Source organism: Natator depressus, chromosome 12 (genome assembly GCF_965152275.1).
Source record: "Natator depressus isolate rNatDep1 chromosome 12, rNatDep2.hap1, whole genome shotgun sequence".
Lineage (NCBI taxonomy): Eukaryota > Metazoa > Chordata > Testudines > Cheloniidae > Natator > Natator depressus.
Window position 1 is genome coordinate 42,929,422 of NC_134245.1, and position 27,489 is coordinate 42,956,910.

The 27,489-nt window shown below is 53.4% G+C and overlaps 1 protein-coding gene across 3 annotated transcripts; it reads right to left on the bottom strand.

Moving 5' to 3' along the window:
* Nucleotides 1-313: 313 nt before the first annotated feature.
* Nucleotides 314-26,923, bottom strand: DHX38 (DEAH-box helicase 38). Of its 3 annotated transcripts, none has more exons than XM_074968999.1 (27): nucleotides 26,808-26,923; nucleotides 22,592-22,957; nucleotides 21,669-21,856; nucleotides 21,403-21,513; nucleotides 20,769-20,940; nucleotides 19,709-19,827; nucleotides 19,486-19,562; nucleotides 18,520-18,675; nucleotides 16,612-16,773; nucleotides 15,268-15,375; nucleotides 5,664-5,776; nucleotides 5,438-5,575; nucleotides 4,928-5,114; nucleotides 4,659-4,844; nucleotides 4,186-4,326; nucleotides 3,933-4,043; nucleotides 3,694-3,810; nucleotides 3,345-3,452; nucleotides 3,119-3,231; nucleotides 2,399-2,607; nucleotides 2,159-2,313; nucleotides 1,904-2,059; nucleotides 1,674-1,808; nucleotides 1,465-1,590; nucleotides 1,151-1,246; nucleotides 791-912; nucleotides 314-575 (listed from the first exon to the last, which is right to left on the bottom strand). In XM_074968999.1, exons 2-27 carry the CDS (start codon nucleotides 22,912-22,914, stop codon nucleotides 491-493), a joined length of 3,714 nt encoding a protein of 1,237 aa, XP_074825100.1. In that variant the 5' UTR covers nucleotides 22,915-22,957; nucleotides 26,808-26,923; the 3' UTR covers nucleotides 314-490. The 3 variants fall into 3 exon arrangements, with proteins under 3 accessions (XP_074825100.1, XP_074825101.1, XP_074825102.1); XM_074969000.1 differs by lacking the exon at nucleotides 26,808-26,923 and adding an exon at nucleotides 26,234-26,254; XM_074969001.1 differs by lacking the exon at nucleotides 26,808-26,923 and adding an exon at nucleotides 26,144-26,164.
* Nucleotides 26,924-27,489: the final 566 nt, after the last annotated feature.

Here is a 27,489-nt window from a genome sequence, read left to right on the forward strand (position 1 = left end):
TTCACCTCCCCACAAGGCTGCAGTGAGGCCGTGCACTGTCTGCGCTGGGGGCCTGATGGACACAGCTATGGCTCTCGCGCTGGGGATCTTGCACCAGCCCCTCTCTCAGAGCCGCGCGACGCAGGGGCAGCTGCTTCAGGCTGGAGCCGTGTCGCACACATCCATGGCCAACAGCTTGGGGCTGCTTCATGCTCCTGCAGCCTTGGCCCCAGCCTCCAGTCGTGTTTGCACCTGCAAGGGGCCCAGCTCCAGGAAAGCCTGCAGGACCCCGCCAAGTGCAGCACAGGACAAAGCAAGGGCTGGAGGCCACCAACATTTATACAAATAAAATTATTTCTCCTCTGTAGCAAACAGTGCCAAGGTGTGTGGAGGTGGCAGGGCAGGGCCCCAGCACCCCAGAGTCACATTTACACACAGGGGAACAGCCCTGCCAGAGCCAGCTCCCCGCAGGGAATCCATCAGCCCCAGGCCAGCATAGGGAAGCGCCTGCTCACAGGCCAAAGCGGGCAGGAGTGCGGCGTGGCGTCATGGGCTCCCCCTGCTCCTTTCGTCCCGGAGTATAGATCTTCAAAGACCTGCGAGGGAGAGCAAGGGCCATTAGCCATGGGGCCGGAGAGCTTAGAACCCTGCCAGCTAGGCCCGAAGCCCCAGCGCTGGACCTGCTCCTTCCCCACTCGGGGCCTACTTGCAGCAAAGTCATTATCCCCCTAGGACCCCAACGGCCCACAGGAGACAACAATCCACATGCAGCCCTTTGGGGACAGCCCCTGCTAGCATGCCCAGCACCCACCTCACGCTGCCCAGGGGGTTGCGGCGCTCCTGCTCTTCCCGGCGTGCTCGCAGCTGCTCTTCAGCCAGAGCCATCTCCTCCTCCATGGCAGACACCTCCTCCTTGGCCCGACGTCGGTTCTCCTGCAACAGCAGCAAGGGAAAGGGCTCAGAGTTGGGAAGGGGAGAGGCCTGCGCCCAGTCCTGCCTAGCTGGGTGCCCTGCGCCGCTCCCCTGGCCTGCAGGGGTGTGGGCACAGAGCAGGCAGCATCAGCCTGGCTGTGGGCAAAGCCCAGTCTCCACGGAGCTTGCCCCCATGGGGAGCCCCACCCTGCTTTGCAGAGCTGCTGGCCTGCACCCCGGCAGCTGGGAGGAGCCTCACCTGGCGCGACTTCCCCGCATGCTTGATGCTGTAGAACATGGGGCCCAGCTCCGCGAGCCACTCTCCGTCCGCGGACGTGGCACACTGCATGTACTCCTGCGGGAGACAGAGCAAGGGCAAGGCCAGCCACGGGGTCCCATCCTGCCCTTCCCAGGTACCGCGGCCACTCGGCCCTGCCTGCCTCCCGGACACCAAGAGCCTTCAGCCCAGCACGAACGGGCACACTGGACGGCAGAGCTCCTGTGGAGGGCCAGGCCCCACCCACCCCCTTGAGAACATCTCGCCCGCCAGCAGGGAGCGCACTGCCCGCTCACCTTGGTGGTCATGACCAGCTCGTGATACACGATGTAGTCTGGAGTGTAGCCCATACCAAAGAGAGAGCTGGTGGGGTGCAGGTGGCAGGGCATGCCGGTGCGGATGTTCACATACTCCCCGATGCCCTGTGGAAAGAATCGGGTTAGCACAGCCCCAGGCGGTACCCTGCCCCTCCCTCAGCCTGCGCCCTGCACCCCCCACCCTTCACCTTCAGCTTGGCAGCCTGGTGGAAGTACGCGGCACAGATGCACTTCCTGACGATGTCCCAGTCTGAGCCGCAGGATGCCAGGCTCATGCGCTGCTGCACCATGATATCCTTCAGCTGGGCACGCACCTCCCGCACCTGCAACAGCACATGCCCGTCAGAGACCTGCCCACCCACGTTGGAGGCCCCACCCTCTGCCCCCTCCAGGCCCTGGCCTCCCAGCACAGCCCCACCTTCCTCATGGCCTTGGCGTGGATGAAGTGCTGGTTACACCACAGCATGGAGTAGCTGCTGTTCTTCCACTGCAAGTAAACGTTTAGGTAGGTCAGGTGATCGCTCTCCGGAACAGCAAACTTCTCCCGCACCTGGTCGCTCTCTTCCTCCCGGCCCTAGATGGGAGCAGGGGGCGCAGGGTTAGAGCCGGAGGGCAGGGATCAGCCCCCCCAGCCCACACACGAGGAAAGGAGAGGAGAGGCAGCGGCACGCACCTTGGGCCGGTAAAAGATGGCGGGCACAGAGAGCATGGAGACGATGAGCAGGATCTCGGAGCTGCAGCCCATGTCACAGGAGACAATGAGCATCTTGGAGAGCGCCGGGTCCAGCGGGAACTCCACCATCAGGCGCCCCGTTGAGGTCAGGCCACCTGCCAGAGCAACACAGGAGCCGGTACCAAGTCAAGCTCCCAGCACCCCTCCCCCGAATCCCCCAGCGCTCCCCTCCCTCCTCACCTGTGTTGTCCATGGCTCCCAAGATCCACAGCTGGTACATGGAGTTCAGCATGTTGTCCTCCGGGGGCGGGTCCATGAAGTGGAACTGCAGCAGGTCCTGCACGCCCAGAGACTTGAGCAGGAGCACCACATTGGCCAGGTTGGTGCGCTGGATCTCAGGCACCGTGGTGGTCAGCAGCTCATTCTTGTAGGCGCTCTGGGTGTACAGCCTGGGGAACCAAGGCCATGAGTGCCATTCCCTCCTCCCCAGCCAGCCCCTCAGATGGCTCCACTTCCTCACTGAGCTCAGCCACAGCGAGCCGGGGCAGCTCCTCTAGAGCAGGGATCCTGGGCACAGTCGCTGCAGCTCCAGCTTGCCCTGCTTTGGGGCAGGGAGCAGACCCTGCACACACCCCCAGCAACACGGCAGGAGGGGCTGGATACACAAAGAGATGCCATCGCTGCAGCCGAGGGGCCAAGGCAGCTGGCTCTGGACATGCTGCTCCCCGTGGTGCAGTTGGGAGACCCCTGACATGGGAGCATCCCCTCCAAGCTGGGGCACTTTGGGCTGAGGACTGGGAGCTGCCAGGGGAGCCCTGGCCACACAGTTCAGACTTCCCTTCTCCTCTGAGCTCCAGGACCCTTCCCACGGAGCCGCTAGAGTCAAGCCAACCGAGGGGAAGCAGTTGCTGTGTCCACAGCTCAGCACCCAAGGGGTTAATACCGCAGCGAGGCACCTACCTGAAGCACTGACCTGGGCCCGTCCGGCCAGCACGACCCGACCTCTGGTTGGCATTGGCTTGGCTGATGGGGTAGATCTGCAGGGCATCCATCCCTATGCGGGGGTTGAAGACCTGGCAGGGCAGGCAAGGAGCAGTGAGACAGGTGGGGGGTGCAGGGCAGGGCCCAAAAGGCGGCTATGCAGCAGCTCCAGGGAGCAGGGCAACGCCATCGGCCCTCACCTCACCTTCAGTTTGCAGTAGCCAGAGTCGATGACAAACATGATGCCATCCACAGTCAGCGAGGTCTCCGCAATGTTGGTAGCGACAATGCATTTCCTGACACCGTCCGGAGCCTGCAACACACCAGATGTCAGCGCTGTGAGGGGCTGGAAGCCCCCAGCCCCCGACTGACAGTGCCCCCAGGGATGCAGACAAGGAGTGCCAGGATCAGCGCCCCACGGGGAGTGGTGGATCCCTGGCCTTTATCTTTTGCAGTCAGACATCAGGTGCCCCCCACACAGCAGGCCCTGCCCTGGCCAGTCCCATGCCCAGCAGCACTGCTCCCGTCCCCCAGGAGACCCTGCCACATGCTACCTTCTGGAAGATCTTGGCCTGCAGGTCAGAGGGCAGCTGAGAGTAGATGGGCAGCACAGCCAGAGCTGGGGCCTTTTCCAGTTCTTCCAGATGCTCCACGATCTGCTCCGAGGCCACCTGGGGACAGAGGGGGGAGTGAAAGCAAGCAAAGGCACAAGGGCCGGGGGGGAGGGGGAGGAGGAGTGCCTAGTGCCTCCAGGGAGGGGAGGTGCCTAGCATTACAGGCACACTGAGGTCACCTCAATGTCCTCCTGGCCTGGCATGAAGATGAGGATGTCTCCAGGGGCCCCAGACAGATGCACCTGCAGGGTCTGCTTCACCGCAGCCTCCACGTAGTCCTCCTGCGGGGTCTGAAAGGCAGAGAGGAGTTCAAGGGGGGCCTGGCTGCCCAGACCCCAACTCCGCCCCATGCACAGGACCCATCACACGGAACATCCACCTCCACTCCCTGCGCAGCCAGACCTGCCCAGACCCCCTCTCCTCCCACCGCACCTTGCTGAAGAGGACATCGACAGGGAAGGTGCGTCCAGGAATGTGGAAGATGGGAACGTTCCCAAAGAAGGAGGCAAACTTCTCTGCGTCCATGGTGGCCGAGGTGACAATGAGCTTCAGGTCCGCACGGCGTGCCACCACCTGGAGAGAGAGACTGCAAGGGCAGCACGGGGCAGGGCCCAGGCAGGCAGGCACTGGGCCCTGTCCCCCCAGACACTGCAGCAGGGGACAGGGCCCAGGCCACTCCTCCCCCCACCCTCGACACTGCGAGGGCAGGGTACTGTGCTGACTCCCTCCCCTCTCTGCGAAGGGCACAGCTCACTCCCCCTGCCCCAGAGCCTCCATCTCCCTACCCTTCCCTCCCCAAGTCCCAGCAGAGCATCCAATCCGTGCTACCAGCAGCCAGGCTATGGCCTGTGTCTCTGCTGCCCCTAGACCATCCCATGTCCCGCCCCAACCTCAGGTGCACCGACCTCCCGCAGCAGGCCGAAGAGCACGTCCGTGTTGAGTGACCGCTCGTGTGCCTCATCCATGATGATGGCGCTGTAGTGGTCTAGGTCGGCCTCGCGCAGGGACTCCCGCAGCAGGATCCCGTCCGTCATGTACTTGATGACCGTGTTCTCGGACGTGCAGTCCTCAAAGCGGATGGCATAGCCCACCTGGAGAGCAGAGAAGTCAACACCTGCACAGCACACCTCACCAGCAGTCCAGCAGGGCTACTCTGGGGCCTGGCCAGACTCACCTCCTCTCCCAGGCTCACGCCCATCTCCTCGCTGACCCGCTTGGCTACTGACATGGCAGCCACTCTGCGGGGCTGGGTGCAGCCGATCATGCCGTAGTCGGTGTAGCCGTCCTCATGTAGGTACTGGGTCAGCTGGGTGGTCTTGCCACTCCCAGTCTCCCCCACCACAATGACAATGCTGTTATCCCTAGGGAAGAGCAGAAAGAGGTCTCTCAGCAGCGGGCTTGTCTCTCTGCTCCAGCATATGAGCTGCGCAGCCCACCCCCACAGCCGAAGGACCCCCCAGTGCAGCGACCTGCCTGAGGGAGGGAGGGGGAGCAGGGGAAAGCAGCAGGGTCCCCATCTCCTGATGCCTTCCAGTCAAGGCTGGAGGTCTCTCTGGAAGATGCTTCAGTCAGACAAGTTATTGGGCTCCACCCAGGAGCTGTACAGGAGCTGACGACCCGTCTGGCTTTGCCTCTCTACCTAAGAGAAGCTGCCCGGGAGGGCGGGAGGGGCTAGCAGCAGTACCTGATGATGGTGAGCAGCTCCTGCTGCACAGCAAAGATGGGCAGATACTGCCTCTGCTCCACAATCGACTTCTTCTTAGCAAACTCGCTGCTGGCCTCGCTCTTCTCCTTCATGTGATCAGCAAACTTCTGCTCTGTCCTGGGGGGACACAGCAGCCCCTGAGTGTGTGACTCCATGGACATCACCCAAGTCCCAGGCTCAGAACCCCACCCAAGCAGACGCCTACCTGTAATCCACCTTGCCATCTTCTGTCAGAGTCTGGTCCGGCTCCTCCTCTTTCTTGATGCCCATAATGTCTCCCAGTTTGGTGCCAGCCAGCTCCCAGTGCTTGTGCTGAGCCTGAAAGGCAGAGAGCAAAGTGCCAGCTCACCAAAAGAGCAGAGAAACAAAGAGCCCAACCCTCTGCAGTCACAGCCCAGATGGGACATTCGTAGTCAGACATTGTGACCATCTAGTCTGGAACCTCACTCATGACTCCTGAAGCATCAAGCCCATAGCTTCTGGGTGAGCTAGAGCAGATTTGTTTTTAGGCAGACATCAATCTTGATTTAAAGATTTCAAGTGCTGGGGAATCCACCACATCTTTTGACAACTTGTTCCTACAGTTAATTCCTCTCACTATTAAAAATTCATGCCTTATTTCTAGACTGAATCTGTCCATCTTCATCTTCCAGCCACTGGATCTTGACTCAAACCCTTAACATCTCCCTCAGGAAAGATGTGGACAAATTGGGGAAAGTCCAGAAAAGAGCAACAAAAATGATTAAAGGTCTCGAAAACATGACCTATGAGGGAAGACTGAAAAAACTGGGTTTGTTTAGTCTGGAAAAGAGAGACTGAGAGGGGAGATGATAACAGTTTTCAAGTACATGAAAGGCTGTTACAAGGAGGAGGAAGAAAAATTGTTCTTCTTAACCTCTGAGAATAGGACAAACAGCAATGGTCTTAACTTGCAGCAAGGGAGGTTTAGGTTGGACATTAGGAAAAAATTCCTGTCAGGGTGGCTAAGCACTGGAATAAATTGCCCGGGGAGGTCGTGGAATCTCCGTCACTGAAGATTTTTAAGAGCTGGTTAGACAAACACCTGTCAGTGATGGTCTAGATAATAACTTAGTCCTGCCTTGAGTTCAGGGAACTGGACTAAAAGACCTCTTGAGGTCCATTCCCATCCTATGATTCTATGAAGTCTTTTAAAGTAAATTAAGAACAAAAAGGATCCTAACAACACTATTGGTCCATTACTGGATGGAAAAGGTAGATTTGTCAACAATGCAGAAAAGGCAGACAAGTTCAATAAATATCGTTGTTCTGTATTTAGGGAAAAAACAGATGATGTAACCATATCATCAGTCATACCATATGCTGATGCAACACTTTTCACTCCAGTAGGAACACAGGCGGATGTTAAACTGCACCTATTATAGTAAGGTCATTTTACAATCAGCAGGTCCAGATAACTTGCGGGTCCAAAGTTTTAAAAGAGTTGGTCAAGGAGCTGCTGGGATGTTACTCTTGGAACACTGGGGAAGTTCTATAAGACTGGAAAAAAGTGTAGGTCATGCCAATATTTAGAAAAGGTAAATAGGACGACGCGGGTAAAGACAGGCTTGTCAGCCTGACGTTGATGCTGGGCAAGACAACACAGAAGCTGACACAGGAGTCCATTAAAGGAGAGTAATGCAATTAATGCCAATTAACGTGGGTTTGTGGAAAATAGATCCTGTCAAACTAACTTGATATCAAATTTATGAGATTACAAGTTTGTTGGTAACTGTGCTGTTGATGTATTATTCTTATTATTAGAATTTGCTGTTGGAGATGGTGACATCATCAGCCAATGATTTGCAGTGACAACTGAATAACGTAAGGGTGTTCTATGTCCCCACTTGAGACATCTAGATAGACTTATGTGTAGTGCTGGGGAGGAGCCCGTGGTCATGGTACATGTAGGTACCATAGGGAGGGATAGGAGAGAGGCCCTGGAGGCCAAATTTAGGCTGCTAGGTAAGAGATTAAAGTCCAGGACCTCTATGGTAGCATTGTCTGAAATGCTTCCAGTTCCACGCGCAGGGCCAGGTAGACAGGCAGAACTGCAGGGTCTCAAAGCATGGATGAGACGATGGTGTAGGGAGGAGGGGTTTAGATTTATTAGGAACTGGGGAAACTTCTGGGAAAGGGGGAGCCTATACAGGAAGGATGGGCTCCACCTAAACCAAAATGGAACCAGATTGCTGGCAGTTAACATTAAAAAGGTTGCAGAGCAGTTTTTAAACTAAGGGCTGGGGGAAAGCCGACAGGGGTGGAGGAGCACGTGGTTTGGACAGAGACATCCCTTAGGGGAGGAACTACTAATGGAAATTTTCTATGTCCTCGTAAGGAGGAGACTATGGAAGATGATAAAATACAGGTAGGATCTGATGAGAAACAGTCAAATGAAAAAAAGTCTCATTCAATTACATCATGTAATGGCAGACAGCTAAAACGTGACACGTTTTTAAAGTGCTTATATACCAATGCTAGAAGTCTAAATAATAAGATGGGTGAACTAGGAGTGCCGAATATTAAATGAGGATATTGATATAAGAGGCATCACAGAAATGTGGTGGAATGAGGATAATCAGTGGGACACAGTAATACCAGGGTACAAAATATATTGGAAGGACAGAACAGGTTGTGCTGGTGGGGGAGTGGCACTATATGTGAAAGAAAGCCTAGAATCAAATGAAGTAAAAATCTTAAATGAACCAAATTGTACCATAGAATCTCTAGGGATAGTAATTCCATGCTTGAATAATAAGAATATAGCAGTAGGGATATATTACCGACCACCTGACCAGGATGGTGATAGTGACTGTGAAATGCTCAGGGAGATCAGAGAGGCTATTAAAATTAAAAACTCAATAATAATGGGGGATTTCAACTGTCCCCATATTGACTGGGTACATGTCACCTCAGGACAGGATGCAGAGATAAAGTTTCTTGACATCTTAAATGACTGCTTCTTGGAGCAGCTAGTCCTAGAACCCACAAGAGGAGAGGCACTTCTCGATTTAGTCCTAAGTGGAAGACAGGATCAGGTCCAAGAGGTGAATATAGCTGGACTGCTTGGTAATAGTGACTATAATATAATTAAATTTAACATCCCTGTGGCGGGGAAAAACACCACAGCGGCCCAACCCTGTAGCATTTAATTGCAGAAAGGGGAACTACACAAAAATGAGGTGGTTAGTTAAATAGAAATTAAAAGGTACAGCGCCAAAAGTGAAATCCCTGCAGGCTGCATGGAAGCTTTTTAAAGACACCATAATAGAGGCTCAACTTAAATGTACACTGCAAATTAAAAAACACAGTAAGAGAACCAAAAAAGAGCCACTGTGGCTAAACAACAAAGTAAAAGAAGCAGTGAGACACAAAAAGGCATCCTTTAAAAAGTGGAAGTTAAATCCTAGTGAGGAAAATAGAAAGGAGCATAAACTCTGGCAAGTGAAGTATAAAAATATAATTAGGGAGCCCAAAAAAGATTTTGAAGAACAGATAGCCAAAGACTCAAAAAGTAATAGCAAAAAAAATTTTAAGTACAAGAGAAGCAGGAAGCCTGCAAAACAACCAGTGGGGCCACTGGACGATCAAGATGCGAAAGGAGCACGCAAGGCCAATAAGGCCATTGCGGAGAAACTAAATGGATTCTTTGCATCGGTCTTCACAGCTGAGAATGAGGGAGATTCCTAAACCTGAGCCATTCTTTTTAGCTGATAGATCTGAGGAACTGTCCCAGATGGAGGTGTCATTAGAGGAGGATTTGGAACAAATTGATAAATTAAACAGTAATAAGCCACCAGGACCAGATGGCACTCACCCAAGAGTTGTTAAGGAACTCAAATGTGAAATTGCACGACTACTAACTGTAGTCTGTAACCTATCATTTAAATCAGCTTCTGTATCAGATGACTGGAGAATAGCTAATGTGATGCCAATTTTTAAAAATGGCTCCAGAGGTGATCCCGGCAATTACAGGCCGGTAAGCCTGACTTCAGTACCAGGCAAATTTGTTGAAACTATAGTAAAGAACAAAATTGTCAGACACATAGATGAACATAATTTGTTGGGGAAGAATCAACATGGTTTTTGTAAAGGGAAATCATGCCTCACCAATCTACTAGAATTCTTTGAGGGGTTCAACAAGGACAACGGGGATCCAGTGGATATAGTGTACTGAGATTTCCAGAAAGCCTTTGACAAGGTCCCTCACCAAAGGCTATTAAGCAAAGTAAGCAGTTATGGGATAAAAGGGAAGGTCCTCTCATGAATTGAGAACTGGTTAAAAGATAGGAAACAAAGGATAGGAATAAATGGTCAGTTTTCAAAATGGACTGTGGTAAACAGTGGTGTTCCCGAGGGGTCTGTACTGGGACCAGTCCTATTCAACATATTCATAAATGATCTGAAAAAGGGGATAAACAGTGAGGTGGCAAAATTTGCAGATGATACAAAACTACTCAAGATAGTTAAGTCCCAGGCAGACTGTGTAAAGCTACTAAATGATCTCTCAAAACTGAGTGACTGGGCAACAAAATGGCAGATGAAATTCAATGTTGATAAATGCAAAGTAATGCACCCTGGAAAACATAATCCCAACTATACATATGAAATGATGGGGTCTAAATTAGCTGTTACCACTCAAAAAAGATCTTGGAGTCATTGTGGATAGTTCTCTGAAAACATCCACTCAGTGTGCAGCGGCCGTCAAAATAGCAAACAGAATGTTGGGCATCATTAAGAAAGGGATAGATAATAAGACAGAAAATATCATACTGCCTCTATATAAATCCATGGTATGCCCACACCTTGAATACTGCGTGCAGATGTGGTCGCCCCATCTCAAAAAAGATCTATTGGAATTGGAAAAGGTTTGGAAAAGGGCAACAAAAATTATTAGGGGTATGGAGCTCTGCCATATGAGGAGAAATTAATAAGACTGGGACTTTTCAGCTTGGAAAAAAGACGACTAAAGCAGCATATGATTGAGGTCTATAAAATCATGACTGGTGTGGAGAAACTAAATAAGGAAGTGTTATTTACTCCTTCTCATAACACAAGAACTAGTGGTCACCAAAAGAAATTAATAGACAGCAGATTTAAAACAAACAAAAGGAAGTATTTTTTCACACAACGCACAGTCAACCTGTGGAACTGCTTGCCAGAGGATGGTGTGAAGGCCAAGACTATAACAGGGTTCAAAAAAGAACTCGGTAAGTTCATGGACGATAGGTCCATCAATGGCTATTAGCCAGGATGGGCAGAGATGGTGTCCCTAGCCTGTTTTCCAGAAGCTGAGAATTGGCGACAGGAGATGGATCACTTGATGATTACCTGTTCTGTTCATTCCCTCTGAGGCATCAGCCATTGGCCACTGTCGGAAGACAGGATACTGGGCTAGAGGGACCTTTGGTCTGACCCAGTATGGCCATTCTTATGTTCACTATTGTTTGCACTGGTCATTGATTATTTCATGAGGAAAGTAACCGAAGGAAGGAAACTGAAGAATTTTATGGACAAACAAAGCACCACCCAGCTTTTGGCAGACACAGCAAAAACAAGTTGGTTTGTTCATCAACAAGAGGAAGACAAAGTATATAGCTATCAATGTCCCAAAAGTAACCCTCAGAATAGAGGAAGAGCGAGATGTGCAATGATGGTGACGCATGCTAGATGTCAAGCAGCAACTATCAAAAGCAGCAAACAACTTTCATAAACCGAAAAAGATATGGAAGAGTAGCTGATTGGCACTGACCCAAAAATCTTAATTTTTAACATTGACATCATGTCTGTCCTCCTTTATGGAGCAGAGTCATGGCAGTCTACAACAGAAATCAGTAAGATCAACTCATTCCAAAGTAAATGTCTGCAGAAGGTCTTCAAAGATCATTGGAAAGAATTGCTTGCAACATCAGAAACTAAGTAGAGCAAACCAGTCTAAAGCATCAAATATGCTACGACGACGACGGCGGACATATTTAGGACACACTTTAAGGATGCCACCAACATGACCTTCACCACAATGATATGGAGAAAAAGTCAGGGACCTAGAGAAACATTTCACAGAACCCTAGAGAAAGGAGCCAAGTCCATAATTTCATCTTGAACAGACCAGCACAAGGCTGAAATAAACGCCGGAACCTGGTGGACACCCTACACAGCGGGAGGCCACAAAAAGAAGAAAGATTCTTCTTAGACTTCTGTAAGGCATTTGACTGGGGCCCACACAACATTTTGATTAAAAAACTAATACACATAATCATCATGGCACACATTAAATGGAAGAACCGCTGGCTAAATGACAGGTCTCAAAATGTAACTGTAAACAGGGAATCACTGAGTGGTTGCCTTTCTCGTGCAGTCTAATAGGGATTGGTTCTTGGCCCTAGGCTATTTAACATCTTTCATCAAGGACCTGGAAGAAAACAAACTCACTGATAACATTTGCAGATAACACAAAGATTTGGGGAGTGGTAAATAACGACGAGGACAAGCCACTAATACAGAGCACTCTGGACTGCTTGGTAAACTGGGCACAGCAAACAAAGAGTGTTTCAAGACGCCAAATGTAAGGCAATACACCCAGGAACAAAGAATGCAGGCCATACTTACAGAATGGGGAACTCTATCCTTGTTGCACTGACTTTGAAAAGGACTTGGGGTCATGGTGGCTGGATCTGCTGAAGACGAGCTCCAGTGTGAAGCTCTGGCCAAAAGGGTTAATGCGATCCTGGGACGTATGAATGGGAATATTCAATAGAAGGGAGATTATATTACTTCTGTATTTGGTACTTTTGTGACCATTACTGAAATACTGTTTCCAGTTCTGGTGTCCACAGTTCAAGAAGGATGTTGATAAATTGGAGAGGGTTCAGAGAAGAGCCATGAGACTGATTAAAGGATTGGAAAACCTGCCTTATAGTGACAGAGACAAGGAGCTCAATCTAGCTTAACAGAGAGAAGTATAAAGAGGTGACTTGATCACATGGTGAAAAATATTTGATAAGAGGTCTCTTCAATCTTGGAGAGAAAGGTATAACATGATTCAATGGTTGGAAGTTGAAGCTAGACAAATTCAGACTGGAAGAAACACATAAATTTTTACCAGTGACGGTTAAAAAATGGAATAATTTATCAAGGGCTGTAGTGAATTCTACATCACTGGCAATTTTTAAATTAAGATTGGATGTTTTCCTAAAAGCTATGCTCTAGTTCAGCGGTTCTCAAACTGTGGGTCGGGACCCCAAAGTAGATCAAGACCCCATTTTAATGCTGGCGTTAGACTTGCTGGGGCCCAGGGCCAAAGCCCAAGCCTGAGGACTTCACAACCCTTGATGGAGGGGCTCAGGGCTACAAGCCCTTGGGCTATGGCTTTGCCGCCCACACACACACCTCGGGTGGTGGGGCTAGGGCTTTGGCTCTGGCCCTCCTGCCCGGGGTGGGCTCAGACTTCGGTCCCCCCTCCTGGGGTCACATAGTAATTTCTGTTGTCAGAAAGGGGTCGCAGTATAATGAAGTTTGAGAACCCCTGCTCTAGGTCAAACCAGAATTATTTCAGCTACAGCTGGTGTTATACAGGAGGTCAGACTAAAATCACAGGGGTCCCTTCTGCCTTAGAATCTATTAATGCAATTCCCGCGGACATAGGGGTCTCCTTCGTTGCAGGCGTTGGAGGAGGAACGCAGCGACAGAAGGCTGAATCCTCACCAGCCAGCCTTCACCTTTTTATTTGTCCTGGTTCAACTCTGCTATGCATCAAAAGGGTCATCCCCTTGATCTGGTCTCCACCAAGCACTGCTCTCTCTGGCTGTTGAGGCCCCCACTCTCCAACCCTCCCCTGTTCTCTTCTCAGCATCACCCATCAGTCCCACCTCAAACTGTTACTCCGTCTTTCCATGATTTCCAGTCCATCAGCACTGACTTCTTATCTGCTCTCAGCCCTCTCCCCTCTCTCTTCCATGGATATCCTTGCGGAGTGTCTCCATGATTCATTCTCCTCCATTCTCGACTCTCTTGTCCCTCTCTCCCATCACCAGATCTACCCTGCCACCTCCCAGCAATGGGTCAGCCACAACAGCCTCTTCCTCCATTCCGGCTCTCATGCTGCAGAGAGTCTCGGGTGGAAATTTCGTGGCTGGGCTGATTCCCAGCCACGAAATTTCCACGAAATGCGTAATCTCCTCCTTCCATTCTGCCATCTTCCTATCTGAACAACTCTACTTCTCCAGCTGAATTGAATCCCGCACCAACAACGCCAGCCGCCTTTTCACCACCTGACTTGCTCCTCAAACCCTCCTTCCATCCCCCTCCTCTCTTGGCACCAATTTCTTCCAAGAGAAAAACTTCCAAAATACAACATATGATCTTCCCCTCCCTTCAGCTCACCTTCCCTTCCCACTCCTTCCCCCCAGCTCTCACCGCCTTCTCCCTGGTCATAGACGCAGAAGTTTCTCAAGTTTCTCGTCTGTTCTCCTTCTCTAACTCCACTGACCCCAACCCATCTCCTGATCTTCCTTGCTCCCACTCTCCATCCTCTCCCTTACTCTTCTGCTTAACTTCTCGCTCTCCTCTGGCTCTTCCCCCTCACAACACAAGCACGCTGTAGTCGCTTACATCTTAAAAACCCACCCTTGACCCCATGTCCCTTGAATCCAACCACCGCCTCATCTCCCTTTCCTCTCTAAGCTCATTGACCATGCTGTCTACAATCACTGTCTCGAGTTCCTCTCCTCCAGTTCCATCCTAGACCCTCCCTCTCCAACTCAGCTTCTGCCCTTTGCACACCACGGAAACCACTCTCAGCGAAGTCTCTAGTGACCTCTTCCTAGGCAAAGCTCAGAGCCAGTACTCCATCCTCATCCTCCTTGACCTATCAGCTGCTGACACCATTGACCATGCTCTTCTTGAAATCTTGTCCTCCACTGGCTTCCATGACTCTGTTCTCTCCTAGTTCTTTCCCTACCACTCTAAACACTCCATCAGCATGTTCTTCAGAGAATTCTCCTCATCCTGTCTCCAGCTTTCCATGGGGGTTCCACGAGGCTCTGTGGCCCCTTCTCGCCTCTCTGGGTAATCTCAATTGCATCAACTATCATCTCTATGCGGATGTCTCACAGAGCTACCTCTCAACCCGAAACCCATCTCTGTCTGTCCAAACTAAAGTCTCGGCCTGTCTCACTGACATCTCTTCGTGGGTGTCTAGCTATCAGCTCAAGCTCTACATGGCTAAAACCAAGCTCCTACCCCCGCCTTCTTTCTCAATCACTGTGAACAACCCTACTATCCTGCCTGACATTCAGGCCTGTAACCTGGGAGTCATCTTCGACTTGTACCTTTCTCCAGGTCCTCACCTTTGGGCTATATCTAAATGGTAGAGGTTCTCTTTGCATAAAATCTCTAGCGTACAGCCCTTCTTATTCATCACACTGCTGAAACTCTCGGCCCGGCTCTCCTCATCAGGTATCTTGACAGTGTCTCTGGCCTTGACAAATGCAATCTTGCCCCCTCCTTTGCCATGATGCCTACAAATAACTGGACAGTGGCTAGGCTGCTGGGGTACCGAGAACAGAGCCTATCCTGCAGACCAGCACTGTGTCACAGGTTCCTTGGATTCCCCACTGGCCTGTTTATAGCCCGTCGTTTGTCTTACGTTTAGGGGCAGGGACCATCTGTGGGTTCTGTGTTTGTACAGCGCCGAGCACAGTGGGGGCTGGTCCATAACTGGGGCTCCTAGGCGCAGACAGTAAAACAGATCACCCCACCCCCAGGAGATAGCAGCCACGCCCGGCACCTACCTTCTTGCGTTCCTTCTGTTCCCTGTGTTTGCGCACCAGCTGGCTGCCTTTGCGGGCGATAATTGCCAAATCCGAAGTGGCATCCTTGACTGGGATGACTGGCTCTGGCTGGAGGGGAGGGGCAAGAGAAGGAGAGGTCCCAAATCAGCACTGACTGAGGCCTTGTCTACACTACAAAGTTTTGTCCGCAAAAGGCAGCTTTTGCTGACACAACAGGGGAGGTGGCACAAAGCTACTTTTGGTGGCAAAACTCTGCTGTTTTGCCGACAAAATAAAACCACAACGAGAGGCATAAAGTTTTGTGGCAAAGTTAAAGGGACAAAGTATCCGTATAGACACTGCTGTTTGTTTGTCAACATAACTGGCTTCCACCAGTATTCCAAAATGCCTGCCATGACCGCTCTGCTCACGGTTTTGATCTCTGTTGCCCTGCAGGCATGCGCCCTTCCCCTTTCAAAGCTCTGGGAAGTATCTGACAGCCCAGCTATTTGGGGAACAAAAAGCAAATCATTTGCTGGTTTCAGAGTAGCAGCCATGTTAGTCTGTATTCGCAAAAAGAAAAGGAGTACTTGTGGCACCTTAGAGACTAACCAATTTATTTGAGCATGAGCTTTCGTGAGCTACAGCTCACTTCATCGGATGCAAATCATTTGCAAATCATTTGCGTGGCATGCTCCTGTTCTGCCCTGCACTGCGGGAGGAAGGTGGGAGAGGAGAGCCGGCGGTGCTGCTGTGAGATTGCTCCGCAGGGAGAGCTCACAGAGCTGCTCAGGGTGCTGCTCCTGGCAGCAGAGGAGGCTGGGGGAGAACCCAGGAAGGCAAGCAGGCAGAGGTGGCTGCTTTAGGAGAGATTCCTGTGCTAAGCAAAGGGGGCTGACATGGGGGGGAGTCCCCCTCCCCCTGCCTCAGGATAGGTAGGTCAGCCTGCTGTCTCCCCCGTCCCAGACACACCACTCTCCTCTCCTCTCCCTCCCCACCCCACACACACACACACACTCCCCTTGAAAAAATGGCTGACAATCTACTAGGATGCCCCTGGAAGGAAGGGATTGAGAAACCTGTGTCATGTGATGCTGTACCTGATTCATAAGGCACTGCAAACCCTTCCCAAAGCACCGGGGGTGGCCAGTTGCACAGTGGGATCGCTACCACAGTGCACTGCTCTCTGTGTCAACGCAAGAGCTGTTCGTGTGGATGCGCTCTGCTGACACAAGGAGTTAGTGTGGACATACAACAGCAGCTTTAATTAAAGAGGCATAACTTTTGCCGACAAAACTTTGTAGTGTAGACAAGGCCTGAGCTTCCTTGCAGTGGCTAGTGGCTCTCCCCCAGCAGAGCCCCTACCTGCTTAGTGAAGACGATCCTCCCATCCAAAAATGGGGGCACCAGGTTGTGTACCAGCAGGTGCACTTTGGCTGTGTTATCTTCCTCAAAGTCCTCATCCACCTCTAGACGATGGACTACCCCGCTCGTCAGCATGCGATTGGTCTCCCAGCGCTCATTGTCCTGAAGGAGAAACACAGGCAGCAGGGTCACAGACCCCGCTCCAGCTTGTGGGGTGGGCCCAATAACCTAGCTTCCCTCATCAGCCTGCCACACTCACAGATGGAGAACAGATTCCTCACATCTAAGCTGCAGCCCCCTTCCTCACCCACAAAGAACAATAGGACATCCCCCTTCCTCACTCTGACTTGTATGGCTATCCTACTGTGAGAGAGTCACAGAGCAGCTCCAGGACAGTAAGACAGTGACGTGGAGGGGCTGCAGGGGCAGACATTGGTCTGGACATAGTGAATTTTAGCCCTCTCAGCAGGCTGATGACAGATACAATGCGTACCAGGTGGGCTGGAGACATGGGGCTTAGCCAGGCCAGTCGCTCTGGAAGAAATGCTAGCGGAGACTCCCCGGGAAGGGGGCTGTGGGCTGGAAGCCAGGTCCGACCGCAACGCAACCCATCTACAAGGAGTGCCTTGGGGGCTGCATTTGCAGAGGTCTCTGGCCCGCAAGCAGAGAGGGAAGCACCCCCTCCAGAGAGGGCTAGAAAGATGGCACTGGCAATGCAATGTTCAGATCTGATCACCACAGTAACAGAAAATATCAGCAGGCCAAGCCCATTCAAAGGACAAGCCACAAAACTGATTGAGGAGCTGGCGGGCTGATTGGGAGGGAAGATTAGCAGCACTCCATCTGCCCTGCCCAGCTGAGAGATCACTAAGGGGGAGATCATGGCATCAGTGCGCACAGCTCTAGGAAGAGGAGACAACCAGGGGCCCCATCGGGAGGGGGAGCCAGAAGGGTGGGGAACATTACAGTTGAATGGCTGCAAGGGAGGCAGGCTGGGCTGTAGAACTGTTGCCCCAGGGGGGAGTCTCTCGTCATTGTGTGCTGTATGACAGGCATGCTACCTCTGGATCACTCCAAAGCTCAGAACATTGCAGGGAGTCCGGATACATGATTAGCCAGTGTGCTAAGGCAGCACCTGGGTGTTACTCCTGGGAGAATTCTGTGCCACGGGGCAGGTGCAGAATTCATGTCCCACACAGATTTCTTTGCTTCCCCACAGAAAAATGACAGAGGTGAGAGATCACCCCGCAACCGTCCCCAGGGACACGGACCTCTGCAGCAGGTCCTGCCCTTGTGGGGTGTCAAGATTCAGTGCAGCCTGACCGCCGAGTCCTTGTCCCAGAGGGGCAAAGGGGGAGCTGCAAGGTGATCTCCCACCTCTGTGCAGACAGTCACCCATGCTCCCCACTGCCATACTGGAGCCTCCACATTTATTTTTTGACAAAATTTGCAGAATTTTAAAACATTGTGCACAGAATTTTTAACTTTTTGTCGCAGAATTCCCTCAGGAGTTGGGTGTGCTTGCAGTGGGCAGGGGACCCATCACTCTAGTCCTAACCCCAGCCTCTAAGTGACAGTAGCTAGGGCCCTCCACACCATGTACATCTGGAGCACTGGGACACCCAGACTCAGGACAGGGCCACAGCTCCCGCTGTCCATCCCCACACCAGGGGTGGGGGGCGACACCAGAGCGATGGGGCCTGGCTCCATCGTACTCCCCAAAGCCAGAAGCTTCTTTCGTGTCCCTCACCCATGCTAGGCCATCCCAAAGTCACCTTCTATTCCCTCCACCCTCCTGATCTGCAGGACCTGTCATCCCCAGGCCCCACCCTCCAGTAATATGGGAATCCCTGGGGTGGAAAGTGCCCTGAATGTTCAGAGTGGCCTGGCCCCGCCTTGCGCTCCTGCCTCATTGATCTGCCTCCGCTGTGCAGAGATGCGCTTCTGCTTCTGCTTGTGCAAGTGCTGCTCCCGCTTCTTCACATACTCCTCAGATGAGTAGGCCAAGGGGTTGTGGAACTCGTCGTAACCCTCGTCCATCATGTACCAGTCCCGGTCGGCTTGCTGAGAGATGGGGGCAGGCATGGAGGTGGGAAGGAGAGAGATGGGGAATGCAGGGTGAGAATGGCCAGAGACAGAGCTCAGGTGGGCTGCGCACTCAGCCTGCTACCAAACTCCCAGAAGAGAAGTGCCCTGACATGCAGGACTCCGGGGCCTGGCTCACATTCCAGAGGTGCTGATCAGGCCTGCTCGGAGGAGGGGCTGCCCCAAGCTAACACTAGTTGGGGGGCTTTGTCTGCAGTGGAGAGCAGCCATACTCAGTCTCACCACTTGGGGGAGCCAACAGCTCAGAACAGGATCCAGAAAAGTGTGCAGACAGCATTCTGGGAACTGAGTGTCCAATCTCCACAAACAGACCCCCTGCATCCATGGGATCCCACACTGAGCCTCACCCTCCAACCCAGCCCTCCACTGAGCCACCCAGCCCCCAACACAGGGACCCTGCACTGAGCCTACCAACTCCCAAGAGATCCCATCCCTGACCCCCAAATAGGTCTTCTCTTCTCCCCAGCCCCCACACAGAGGGACCCTTTCCCATCACCCAGCATCCATGTACAGCAATCCCAGACCAAGCACCCACACCCTGCTGAGCCTCCTCCACCAGACACACTGGGGCCCCACAGACCCCTACGTGGTTCTGCCTGCCTTGGTGCGCCTCAGGCCAGGCTGTGTGCGCTCTGCTCCGCAAGCCTCATCCCAGCAAGTCAAGCTACAGAAGAGCCCTCCTGCCATTTCCACCGCCCACATGCCTTGTGACCAGACCCTGGCTCACAGCCTCCAGGCCGCACACCGACACGCCCGAGAGGCTCTTACCCGCTGGTCGTCCTCCCACTGCTGCCGCTCCTCCTCCGTCTCAAAGGAAATACCCTCTTCTGCATCTTCACGCCTCCCTGGAGGAAGGAACAATCTGGTCAGCGCAGGCCCTCACCAGCCCTCGCCCCCTGCTTCTAGCCAGGAGGCCCCAAGGAAGCCAGCCCCTGTGCTAGTCTCAGTGATGGAGGAGGGGCCAGGTAGTCTGGTCTCTCCTCTGCCACACCTTTGCCCCTGGATAGCCGTGGAGTGGCCCCCAGGTGCCGCCGGTCATCAGCCCATTCATTGTATTTGTAGGAAGGGGTGGGCAGCGGTGTCTCATCTGGGTACTTGTTCTTCACTGACCTGCAAAGACAGAAGCAGGACAGGAATGACTGGCCAGCCTCATGGATTCGCCAGACGGGAACTGCAACCTATGGCTCACAAGCCACATACCACCACCAGTGTTCCCTCTAATTTTTTATGTCCATGTGCAGAATGAGTTGTGTTATGTCCACCAATATGGAGGTGATGTGTGACACATAACAAAATTCATGTGGGGGGGGGGGAGCCGAGGGGTACAGAGTGTGGGAGTGAGCCAGGGCTGCGGCAAAGGTTTGGGATGTGGGGGAGGAGGCGAGGGCTCCAGCTGGGGGTACGGACTCTGCGGTGGGGCTGGGGATGAGGTGTTCAGGGTAGAGAAGGGGGCTCAGGGCTGGAGCAGAGGGTTGGGATGCGGGGCCGAGGGCTCTGGCTGGGGGTGCAGGATCTGGGGTGGGGCCGGGGACGAGGGATTTGGTGTGAAGCAGGGGCTCAGAGCTGGGGTAGAGGATTGGGATGCGGGGATGAGGGCTCTGGCTGGGGGTACAGGCTCTGGGGTGGGGCTGGCGATTAGGGGTTCAGGGCTGGGGCAGAGGGCTGAGGGCTCTGGGGTGGGACCAGAGATGAGGCGGTTGGGGTGCAGGCTGCCCCGGGGCTGCAGTGGGGAGAAAGGACTCTCCCCCCAGCCCTCGGTGGGGGGGGGGGGGAGCGCTCCTCTCCCCCAGCTGCGGCAAGTCCAGGGAAGGTCTGCACTGAGGCCAGCAGGGAGGTGTACCTCTCCTCGCCGCAACAGGTCCGTGCTGGGGGAGAGGTATCTCTCCCCACCACAGCCCTGAGCCCCAGTGCGAGGCTTAATAGGCAGCTGCGCGGCCACACAGTAGCACAGCTTAGAGGGAACTTAGACCCTTGCAGCATCACCAGGGAGCGCAGCCCCCTCAAGCTACCTCTCAGGCACCCCGCTAGGCCCTGCCCCTCCATCCCACTACCTGTCCCGGTCCCTCCTGTCTGCATCACGAGCGGAGGATGCTCGATGGCTGCGGTCGCGCTCGGAGTCCCTATAGGAAGGCGTAGGGGAAGGCGACTCCCACTGCGAGCGCCGTGAGCTGCTATAGCCACTGTCCTCTTCCTCCCAGCTCGAGCGAGATGGCGTGGCTGCATCTGGGGAAAGGAAACTGGGTCTGATGCCTCATGCTGAGCCAACCTAGGCCCCTGCCAAGCTGCAGCCAAGGCCTGGGACCTTCCAACAGGGAGTACAGCAAGGGGGCCCTCTTACATGTTTACCAACTCACACTGGGCTTTCTATGAACCGACCCAGATAGTCTAAGGAGACATGCCCCCAGGGGAATGACTGCCACAGCTCCCCATACCAGCCACGCAGACCTGCAACCATGCTCCCGGGGCACAGGCGCAGGCTTAAAGATCACCCCAGGGCCCCTAGCACCCCAGTCTCACTCCCAGGGAAGGCTGTAGATATGAGGCAGTTCACTAGTCATGGGCCTCTTCAGCTGGGGACTTTCACTCAGCTCTCCCCTTGTGAAGGAGCCAGAGCCCCTCAAGAGTAGCGCATGCCTCCTGCCAGCTCCTGTGGAAGAGCATTGTAGGAAGGACAGCTGCTCCTACCCTTCGGTCGGTGTCTGGGGCTCTCTGGTTCACCCCTCCTGCTGCTGCCCCTCTCTGATGAGCCATCCTTCTCTGACCGGCTGCTGCTATGACGGCTCCTGTCCCGCTCCTCTGCAAACAGAGTGCCAAGTCAGACATGCAGGGTGTGAACAGCCTCTGGAGCCCATCACACCCCAGATTCAGGACCATGCCCTGGGATTCAGAGCAGCCAACGCCAGGGTCCCAGAGCCTGTGTCAGCAATCATGAAGGTCTCCAGGACAGTTACCTCGGTCCCGTTTGCGGTCGTGGTCCCGCTCTCTATTGCGCCCCCGCTTGTGCTCCTTCTCCTCCTTGGAGGAGGCATAGACGCCATGCTCTCGCCGTTCACGCTCCCGCTGCCGGCTGCGCTCCCAGAACTCCTCGCTGACCCCCCCAGTGTGGGACGGCGTCTCCACGTGGGCAGAGCGGTAATGCCTGAGGGGCAAAGGGCAGTTCAGCAAGGTCAGGCACGTACTGTGACTCTGCCTGCAGCCCCCACTGCTCCCTGACACGTCATGCAGGAGCCTGGCCTCATTCACTACTAGCCTGGCAAGGAGCGTGCAACGGGAACCTGTGCCAAAGAGCTGAGCATGGCAGCCTCCCCGCAAGTTCCCTTTGCTCCCAGCTTTGCAGGCCTGTTCCTGCCCTCTACCCATAGGGCAACTTTAAGGGAGCCCACTGCCTCCCTCCAGCTGGCCTCAGCAGACCCCAGGGGAAAGGCACAAGCCTCAGTAGCTGAGATAAAATACTACCAAGAACGAGGAGGAAACACTCCCAAGGGGGCTGGGACAAGGTCTTGCCAAGGAACACCTGGCTCCTTCTCTGAGATATGTATGTGGCAACCAGACTTGTCTCCACCCAAGGCCCTTCACTTGGGGAAGCCTCCAGACCTCATCCCCATGCATGAGCCTTCACTCTGTCTAGCAGAGTTCAGCCCTCAAACAGCTCCCAGCCCAGAGAAATCCTCAGTCTCTCCTCTCCCCAGGTGCTTGGGGCCCACAGTTTCTCTCCTGTGTGCCCTGGATCCAGCACAACAACTAGCTCCATGAATCAGCCCAGTTGCCTTCAGGCACTCACTCCAAGCCCCTTCCTGAAAAGGAGGACATGGCAGCCACCCAAGGGATGGGAGAGGCCCTAAACTCCCCTCACACTTCGTGCCAGCACCTTCACCTGTCCTGCCGGCTGCTCCTGCTGGCCCTGTCGCTCCCCTCCTCCTCAGAGCTTCCCAAATCATCTTTGGACTCCTCCCAATCTTTGTAGGAGGAGACTTTGGACTTCTTCTTGTCCTCTGTGTCTTCCTTCTCCTCTCGCTCCCTGCGTTTCTGTGCAGCCAGCAAGTCCAATCCCAGCAGTGAGGTGCGGGGGGCTGGAGCTTTGAAGACATGCTGCTCACTGCAGGCACTTTTCTTCTTGATGATCAAGCCTCCAACCTGTGTCTCCAGATCAGCTCCTTCCAGCCGGTGCATCGAAGTGTCCTCAGGGACATCCTCCATTGCTAGGATCTTGTGGGCCAAGCAGTCTATTCCCTGGGGCTCTCTGAAAGGAACACAATCAGGCACTGGTATGAGGAGACAAGGTTGTTGAGATTCATGGGGTTGGGCTTCTGATTAACTAACGAGAGGAGGAAGGGGGCATACATGGGGCTCCCTGCACTGCTCTCTCCCAAAAAAGCAAGCCTCTCACTTCCCCAGAAGACATGACGGAGGAGATCAGAGTTCCAATTTCCCTTGAGGGGAAGAAGAATCAATCATTTCTGGATCAGTGCTGAAGAAGTTCAAAGCTCCAAGACACTACACTAGGAATGTTTACACTGTCAGGCTGACAACCTAGGAGCCAGGTCTCCTTTCAAAAGCCAAACCCCCAGAGAGTTCATCTCAGCAATAGACTACCTCATGGGTAAAAGCCCTTTCAATTTCAAGAAAAAAGGCTCCCCACATTCTTAGAAAAAAACATCAGCCTTCCCCACCCTACTCCACATCCTTTCCAAGCTCAATGTCTGGATAAACTGACCTCCTTCTGGCATCCTAAAACATTCTCTATACAAAGCAATCCTTTAGGAACACAAGGCTGGCCAGATTAGATTGGACCTGGGACCCATCTAGTCCAGGCTCCTGCCTCAGACAGTGGCCTGTACCACCAGCAGCTTCAGAGAAAAGGTGCATGAAATGTTGAGTGTGTAGTTATGGAATAATTTGCCCATCAGAAAAACCCCATAAATTAGACAGGTGCTTTATGTCCTAGAAGAGAAGGAATTGTACCCCTTTTTTCATCCTAATGCAAAACTGGATATTCTCATTCATGATACAGATGCCCAGTCCTTTATTAAACACTACAAAATACTGGCATCAGTGATATCTTGTGGCCGTGGGTTCCAGAAGCTAATTATACATAGGCTAAAGCATAATTACCTTTTTATCAGTTTTAAACGTGCAATGTCACTGAACATGCCTTGCTCTTGTATTGTGAGGGATAAAGAGCAGCGCCCATTCCGCATGCTCCGTTCAAAACCTCTGCCAGCCCCTACCCCAGATGCAGCACAAATCTCCCCACAGACCAGCCTGGCTCCAGTGAGCAAGAGGTTCCTGGGGCCCAGCTGGACCCACTCACTGCCCACCGCCCTAGCCTTGCTGCTCTGCCCAGCCCAAGGTATTGGCTCCGTGTCTTGAGCCCACAAGCTCAGCCCAGGCCCCCCCACCTCACTCCCAGACTGGGCTCTCCTGGGTACAAGTTACACCCTTAGGGACCCTCAGACCCCTGTGATACAGCAGCCCATTGATGCAAACATGCAAAAGCTTCACTGTTCTTTACAAGCAACTCCTGTTTCAGACCTAACAAACTCACTATACCTAATACAGAGACGAATGGGTGAGGCAAAATCTTATTGGACCAACTTCTGTTGGTGAGAGAGACAAGCTTTCTAGCCACAGAGCTCTTCTTCATGTCTGGGAAAGGTACTCAGAGTGTCACAGATTGTTTAAGATAAGTATAGGTTTCAGAGTAACAGCCGTGTTAGTCTGTATTCGTAAAAAGAAAAAAGAAAAGGCGGACTTGTGGCACCTTAGAGACTAACCAGTTTATTTGAGCATGAGCTTTCGTGAGCTACAGCTCACTTCATCGGATGCATAGCAATGCTATGCTGTAGCTCACGAAAGCTTATGCTCAAATAAACTGGTTAGTCTCTAAGGTGCCACAAGTACTCCTTTTCTTTTTTCTTTTTAAGATAAGTAGTTAACACATGGCAAAAGACCATTCAAGGTGAAGTAGCCCATTAACACCTTTGCAGTAATAGGACCAAAAAAAAAAAAAGGGGGGGGGGTGTTAGCAGGTTACAGACTGTTGTAATACGCCACAAATCCAGGATCTTTATCAAGACCCTAATTTTTGGTGTCATGCAGTTATGAATTTAAGCCCCAGGCTTGTGTTTGGAGGAGATGTGCCGGTTTCCTTTGAGGATGAGGACTGAGAGGTAAGATATGGAGTGACTGTTTTGTGAAAAGTGTTCTCCCATGATTGGCATGCTGGTTTTGTCTGTTATTTTTCTGAGAGTTCATTCGAGAGCATAGCAATTGCCTTGCCTCACCCACATGGATGAGGCACCCAATGTTGCGATAAGCACGTGTAGGGCCACGGCTCTCGAAAGGTGGGCTGTGAGCAGTACTGGTCGTAGTAGCTGTGGAGGGGTGTCTGCAGGTCTCGCCCGTGTTGTTGTAGCAGAGTCTAATGCCACTCTGAGGGTGTGTCTTCACCAGTGGCCGTGTACTCGCTGCACCTCCACAGAGGGAGTAGAACCCAGCGCTGGTGCGCTCGCTACACTGCCACTTTACAGTGCTGAAACTTGAAGCACTCAGGGGTGTGTTTTTTCACACCTCTGAGCGAGAAAGTTGCAGCGCTGTAAAGTGGCAGTGTAGATAGGGCCTTAGTTGGTGTGTCTGCGGGAAGCCTACTGACGATGATGAGTTTCATGAGATGGGGGGTTGTCTGAAGGCAAGAAAAGGGGGCTCCTGGGTTACTGCAAAGGTGTTAACAGGCCACTTCACTTAGAATGGTTTCTTACAATGTGTTAACTACTTATGCTAGCTGTACACTCAGGGTGTGTCTTTACTAGCAACATTAAAGTGCTACGGTGGTAACGCAACATGGCTGTGTAGTCCCAGCACCACTGTCTACACTGCCACTTTACAGTGCTGAAACTTGCAGTGCTCAGGGGCGGTGCTTTTTCACACCCCTGAACAAGAAAGTTGCAATGCTGTAAAGTGGCAGTGTAGACAAGGCCTCAGAATAACCTTCCCAGACCTGAAGCGCTCTGTGTAGCTCAAAAGCTTGTCTCTCTCACCAACAAAAGTTGGTCCAATAAAAGATATTACCTCACCCTCCTTGTTTCTCCCATATCCCGGGATCAACACAGCTAGCTACAACCCCACAGCGTACACCAAATACACACTTTCAAGGTATTCATTTATTGATACTCAATCACAAGGCTATGTTAACACTATAGACCTTACAGTGGCACAGGTCTCTTGTCGACATAATTAAACCACCCCCAAGGAGCAGCTGTGCATACTAGCACTTATGCTGGCATAATTTAGGTCACCCATGGGGTGGCATATTCACACCCCTGAGCAACATAAATTTTGCTGACATAAGTGGTAGTGTAGACATAGCCTAAGACATGCATCTGCGTGTAATAGTTAAGGAATAATGTAACTATATTGAAAACTTCACCCTACAGTCTTGGAGTAAAAGACAGTCAGCAGAAAATCGAATGTCTCAGTGGCGGCCCACGGATGCAGTGCAAGGTTCCGCTGTCCTCACCTGCCCCCTCCCACGTCAGTCCATGGAAAACCACCAAAGGCAACAGAAACCCATCAAAACCACTTGAAGGTGAAAAGCAACGTTATAACCGGATCACCCTGTCTGTGAACAAAGACAACGCCGTCTGGAGGCTCTCTTCTTGACTGGGAGTGTTTCAGGAGAGGTCGCAGCCTGTTCTCGTGAGGCCAGCAGCTCCTTGCGGGGGGGCCCCTTTGGCAGGGCAGGGAGGCAAGTACCAATAAGCGCCGGCTCGAGCCCGCGTTGTATGGCTTTGTTTCGCGCGGCCGTGTCCACCACCCCGTCTCCGGGGCAGAAGCGCTGCTCCGCCGGGGACACCCCGGGCCGGGCTGAGCACACGCCCCCCGGCGCCGGCCGACTCCCAGGAGCCGCGAGGCTGGCGCCGCGGGGACGCTCCGAGGGACCCCAGGACGGGCCCGCCGTTAACCGGCCAGGCCGGCGCGGGAGCGAGCGGCTGACGGGCGCCTGGGCGCGGGGAGCGGGCGCGGCCCTTGGAGCCCCGAGAACCGACCCCAGCGCCCGCCCCCGCCCCCGGCCTCCCGCTCCGGCCTCTCACCTCTCGGCCCCCCCCGCCCCGCCGCGCGTCTCCTCGACGCCCGTTCCGCAGCCGCCTCAGCGCTCACTGAGCGCCGCCATTCCCGTCCCACAATGCCCCGCGAGAGCAGCCGCTCTACCCCGCCCCGCACCATAGAGAGACAAGCCGGGAGTCTCGGTCCCACCATAGAGCGAGGACGGAGGCTAGAGCGGCCCAGGTTTCCGGGCTCTTCCGGTCCGCCCCGCGCGGGGGGAGAGGGAGGAAGAGGACTTTAACACGTGATATACGCTGACCCGGAACAGGAAATGTATCATGTGCTGTAACACCCCGCCCCGTGCTGTGCCCGCAGGTTACTGACCCCTGCCTGCCGGTCCCCCGCCCCAAGGTACCGCCCCCCGTGCTGTGCCCCCCCCCGGAAACTGACCCCCTGTGCTGTGCCCCCCCCGGAAAGTGACCCCCCGTGCTGTGCTCCCCAGAAACTGACCCCCCGTGCTGTGCTCCCCAGAAACTGACCCCCTGTGCTGTGCCCCCCCCGGAAAGTGACCCCCCGTGCTGTGCCCCCCCCGGAAACTGACCCCCCTGTGCTGTGCCCCCCAGAAACTGACCCCCTGTGCTGTGCCCCCCCCGGAAACTGACCCCCCTGTGCTGTGCCCCCCAGAAACTGACCCCCTGTGCTGTGCCCCCCCCCCGGAAACTGACCCCC

Bases quoted from the DNA above. Each gene is read 5' to 3' on its own strand.
- DHX38 (XM_074968999.1), bottom strand. From the start codon at position 22,914: ATGGAGGATGTCCCTGAGGACACTTCGATGCACCGGCTGGAAGGAGCT. The intron at 20,941-21,402 runs GTAGGAGCAGCT...TCCTTTCCCCAG, and splicing joins CCCCAGACACCGACCGAAGG to ATGCAGCCACGCCATCTCGC. The intron at 1,591-1,673 runs GTGAAGGGTGGG...TTCTTTCCACAG, and splicing joins ACCAGGCTGCCAAGCTGAAG to GGCATCGGGGAGTATGTGAA.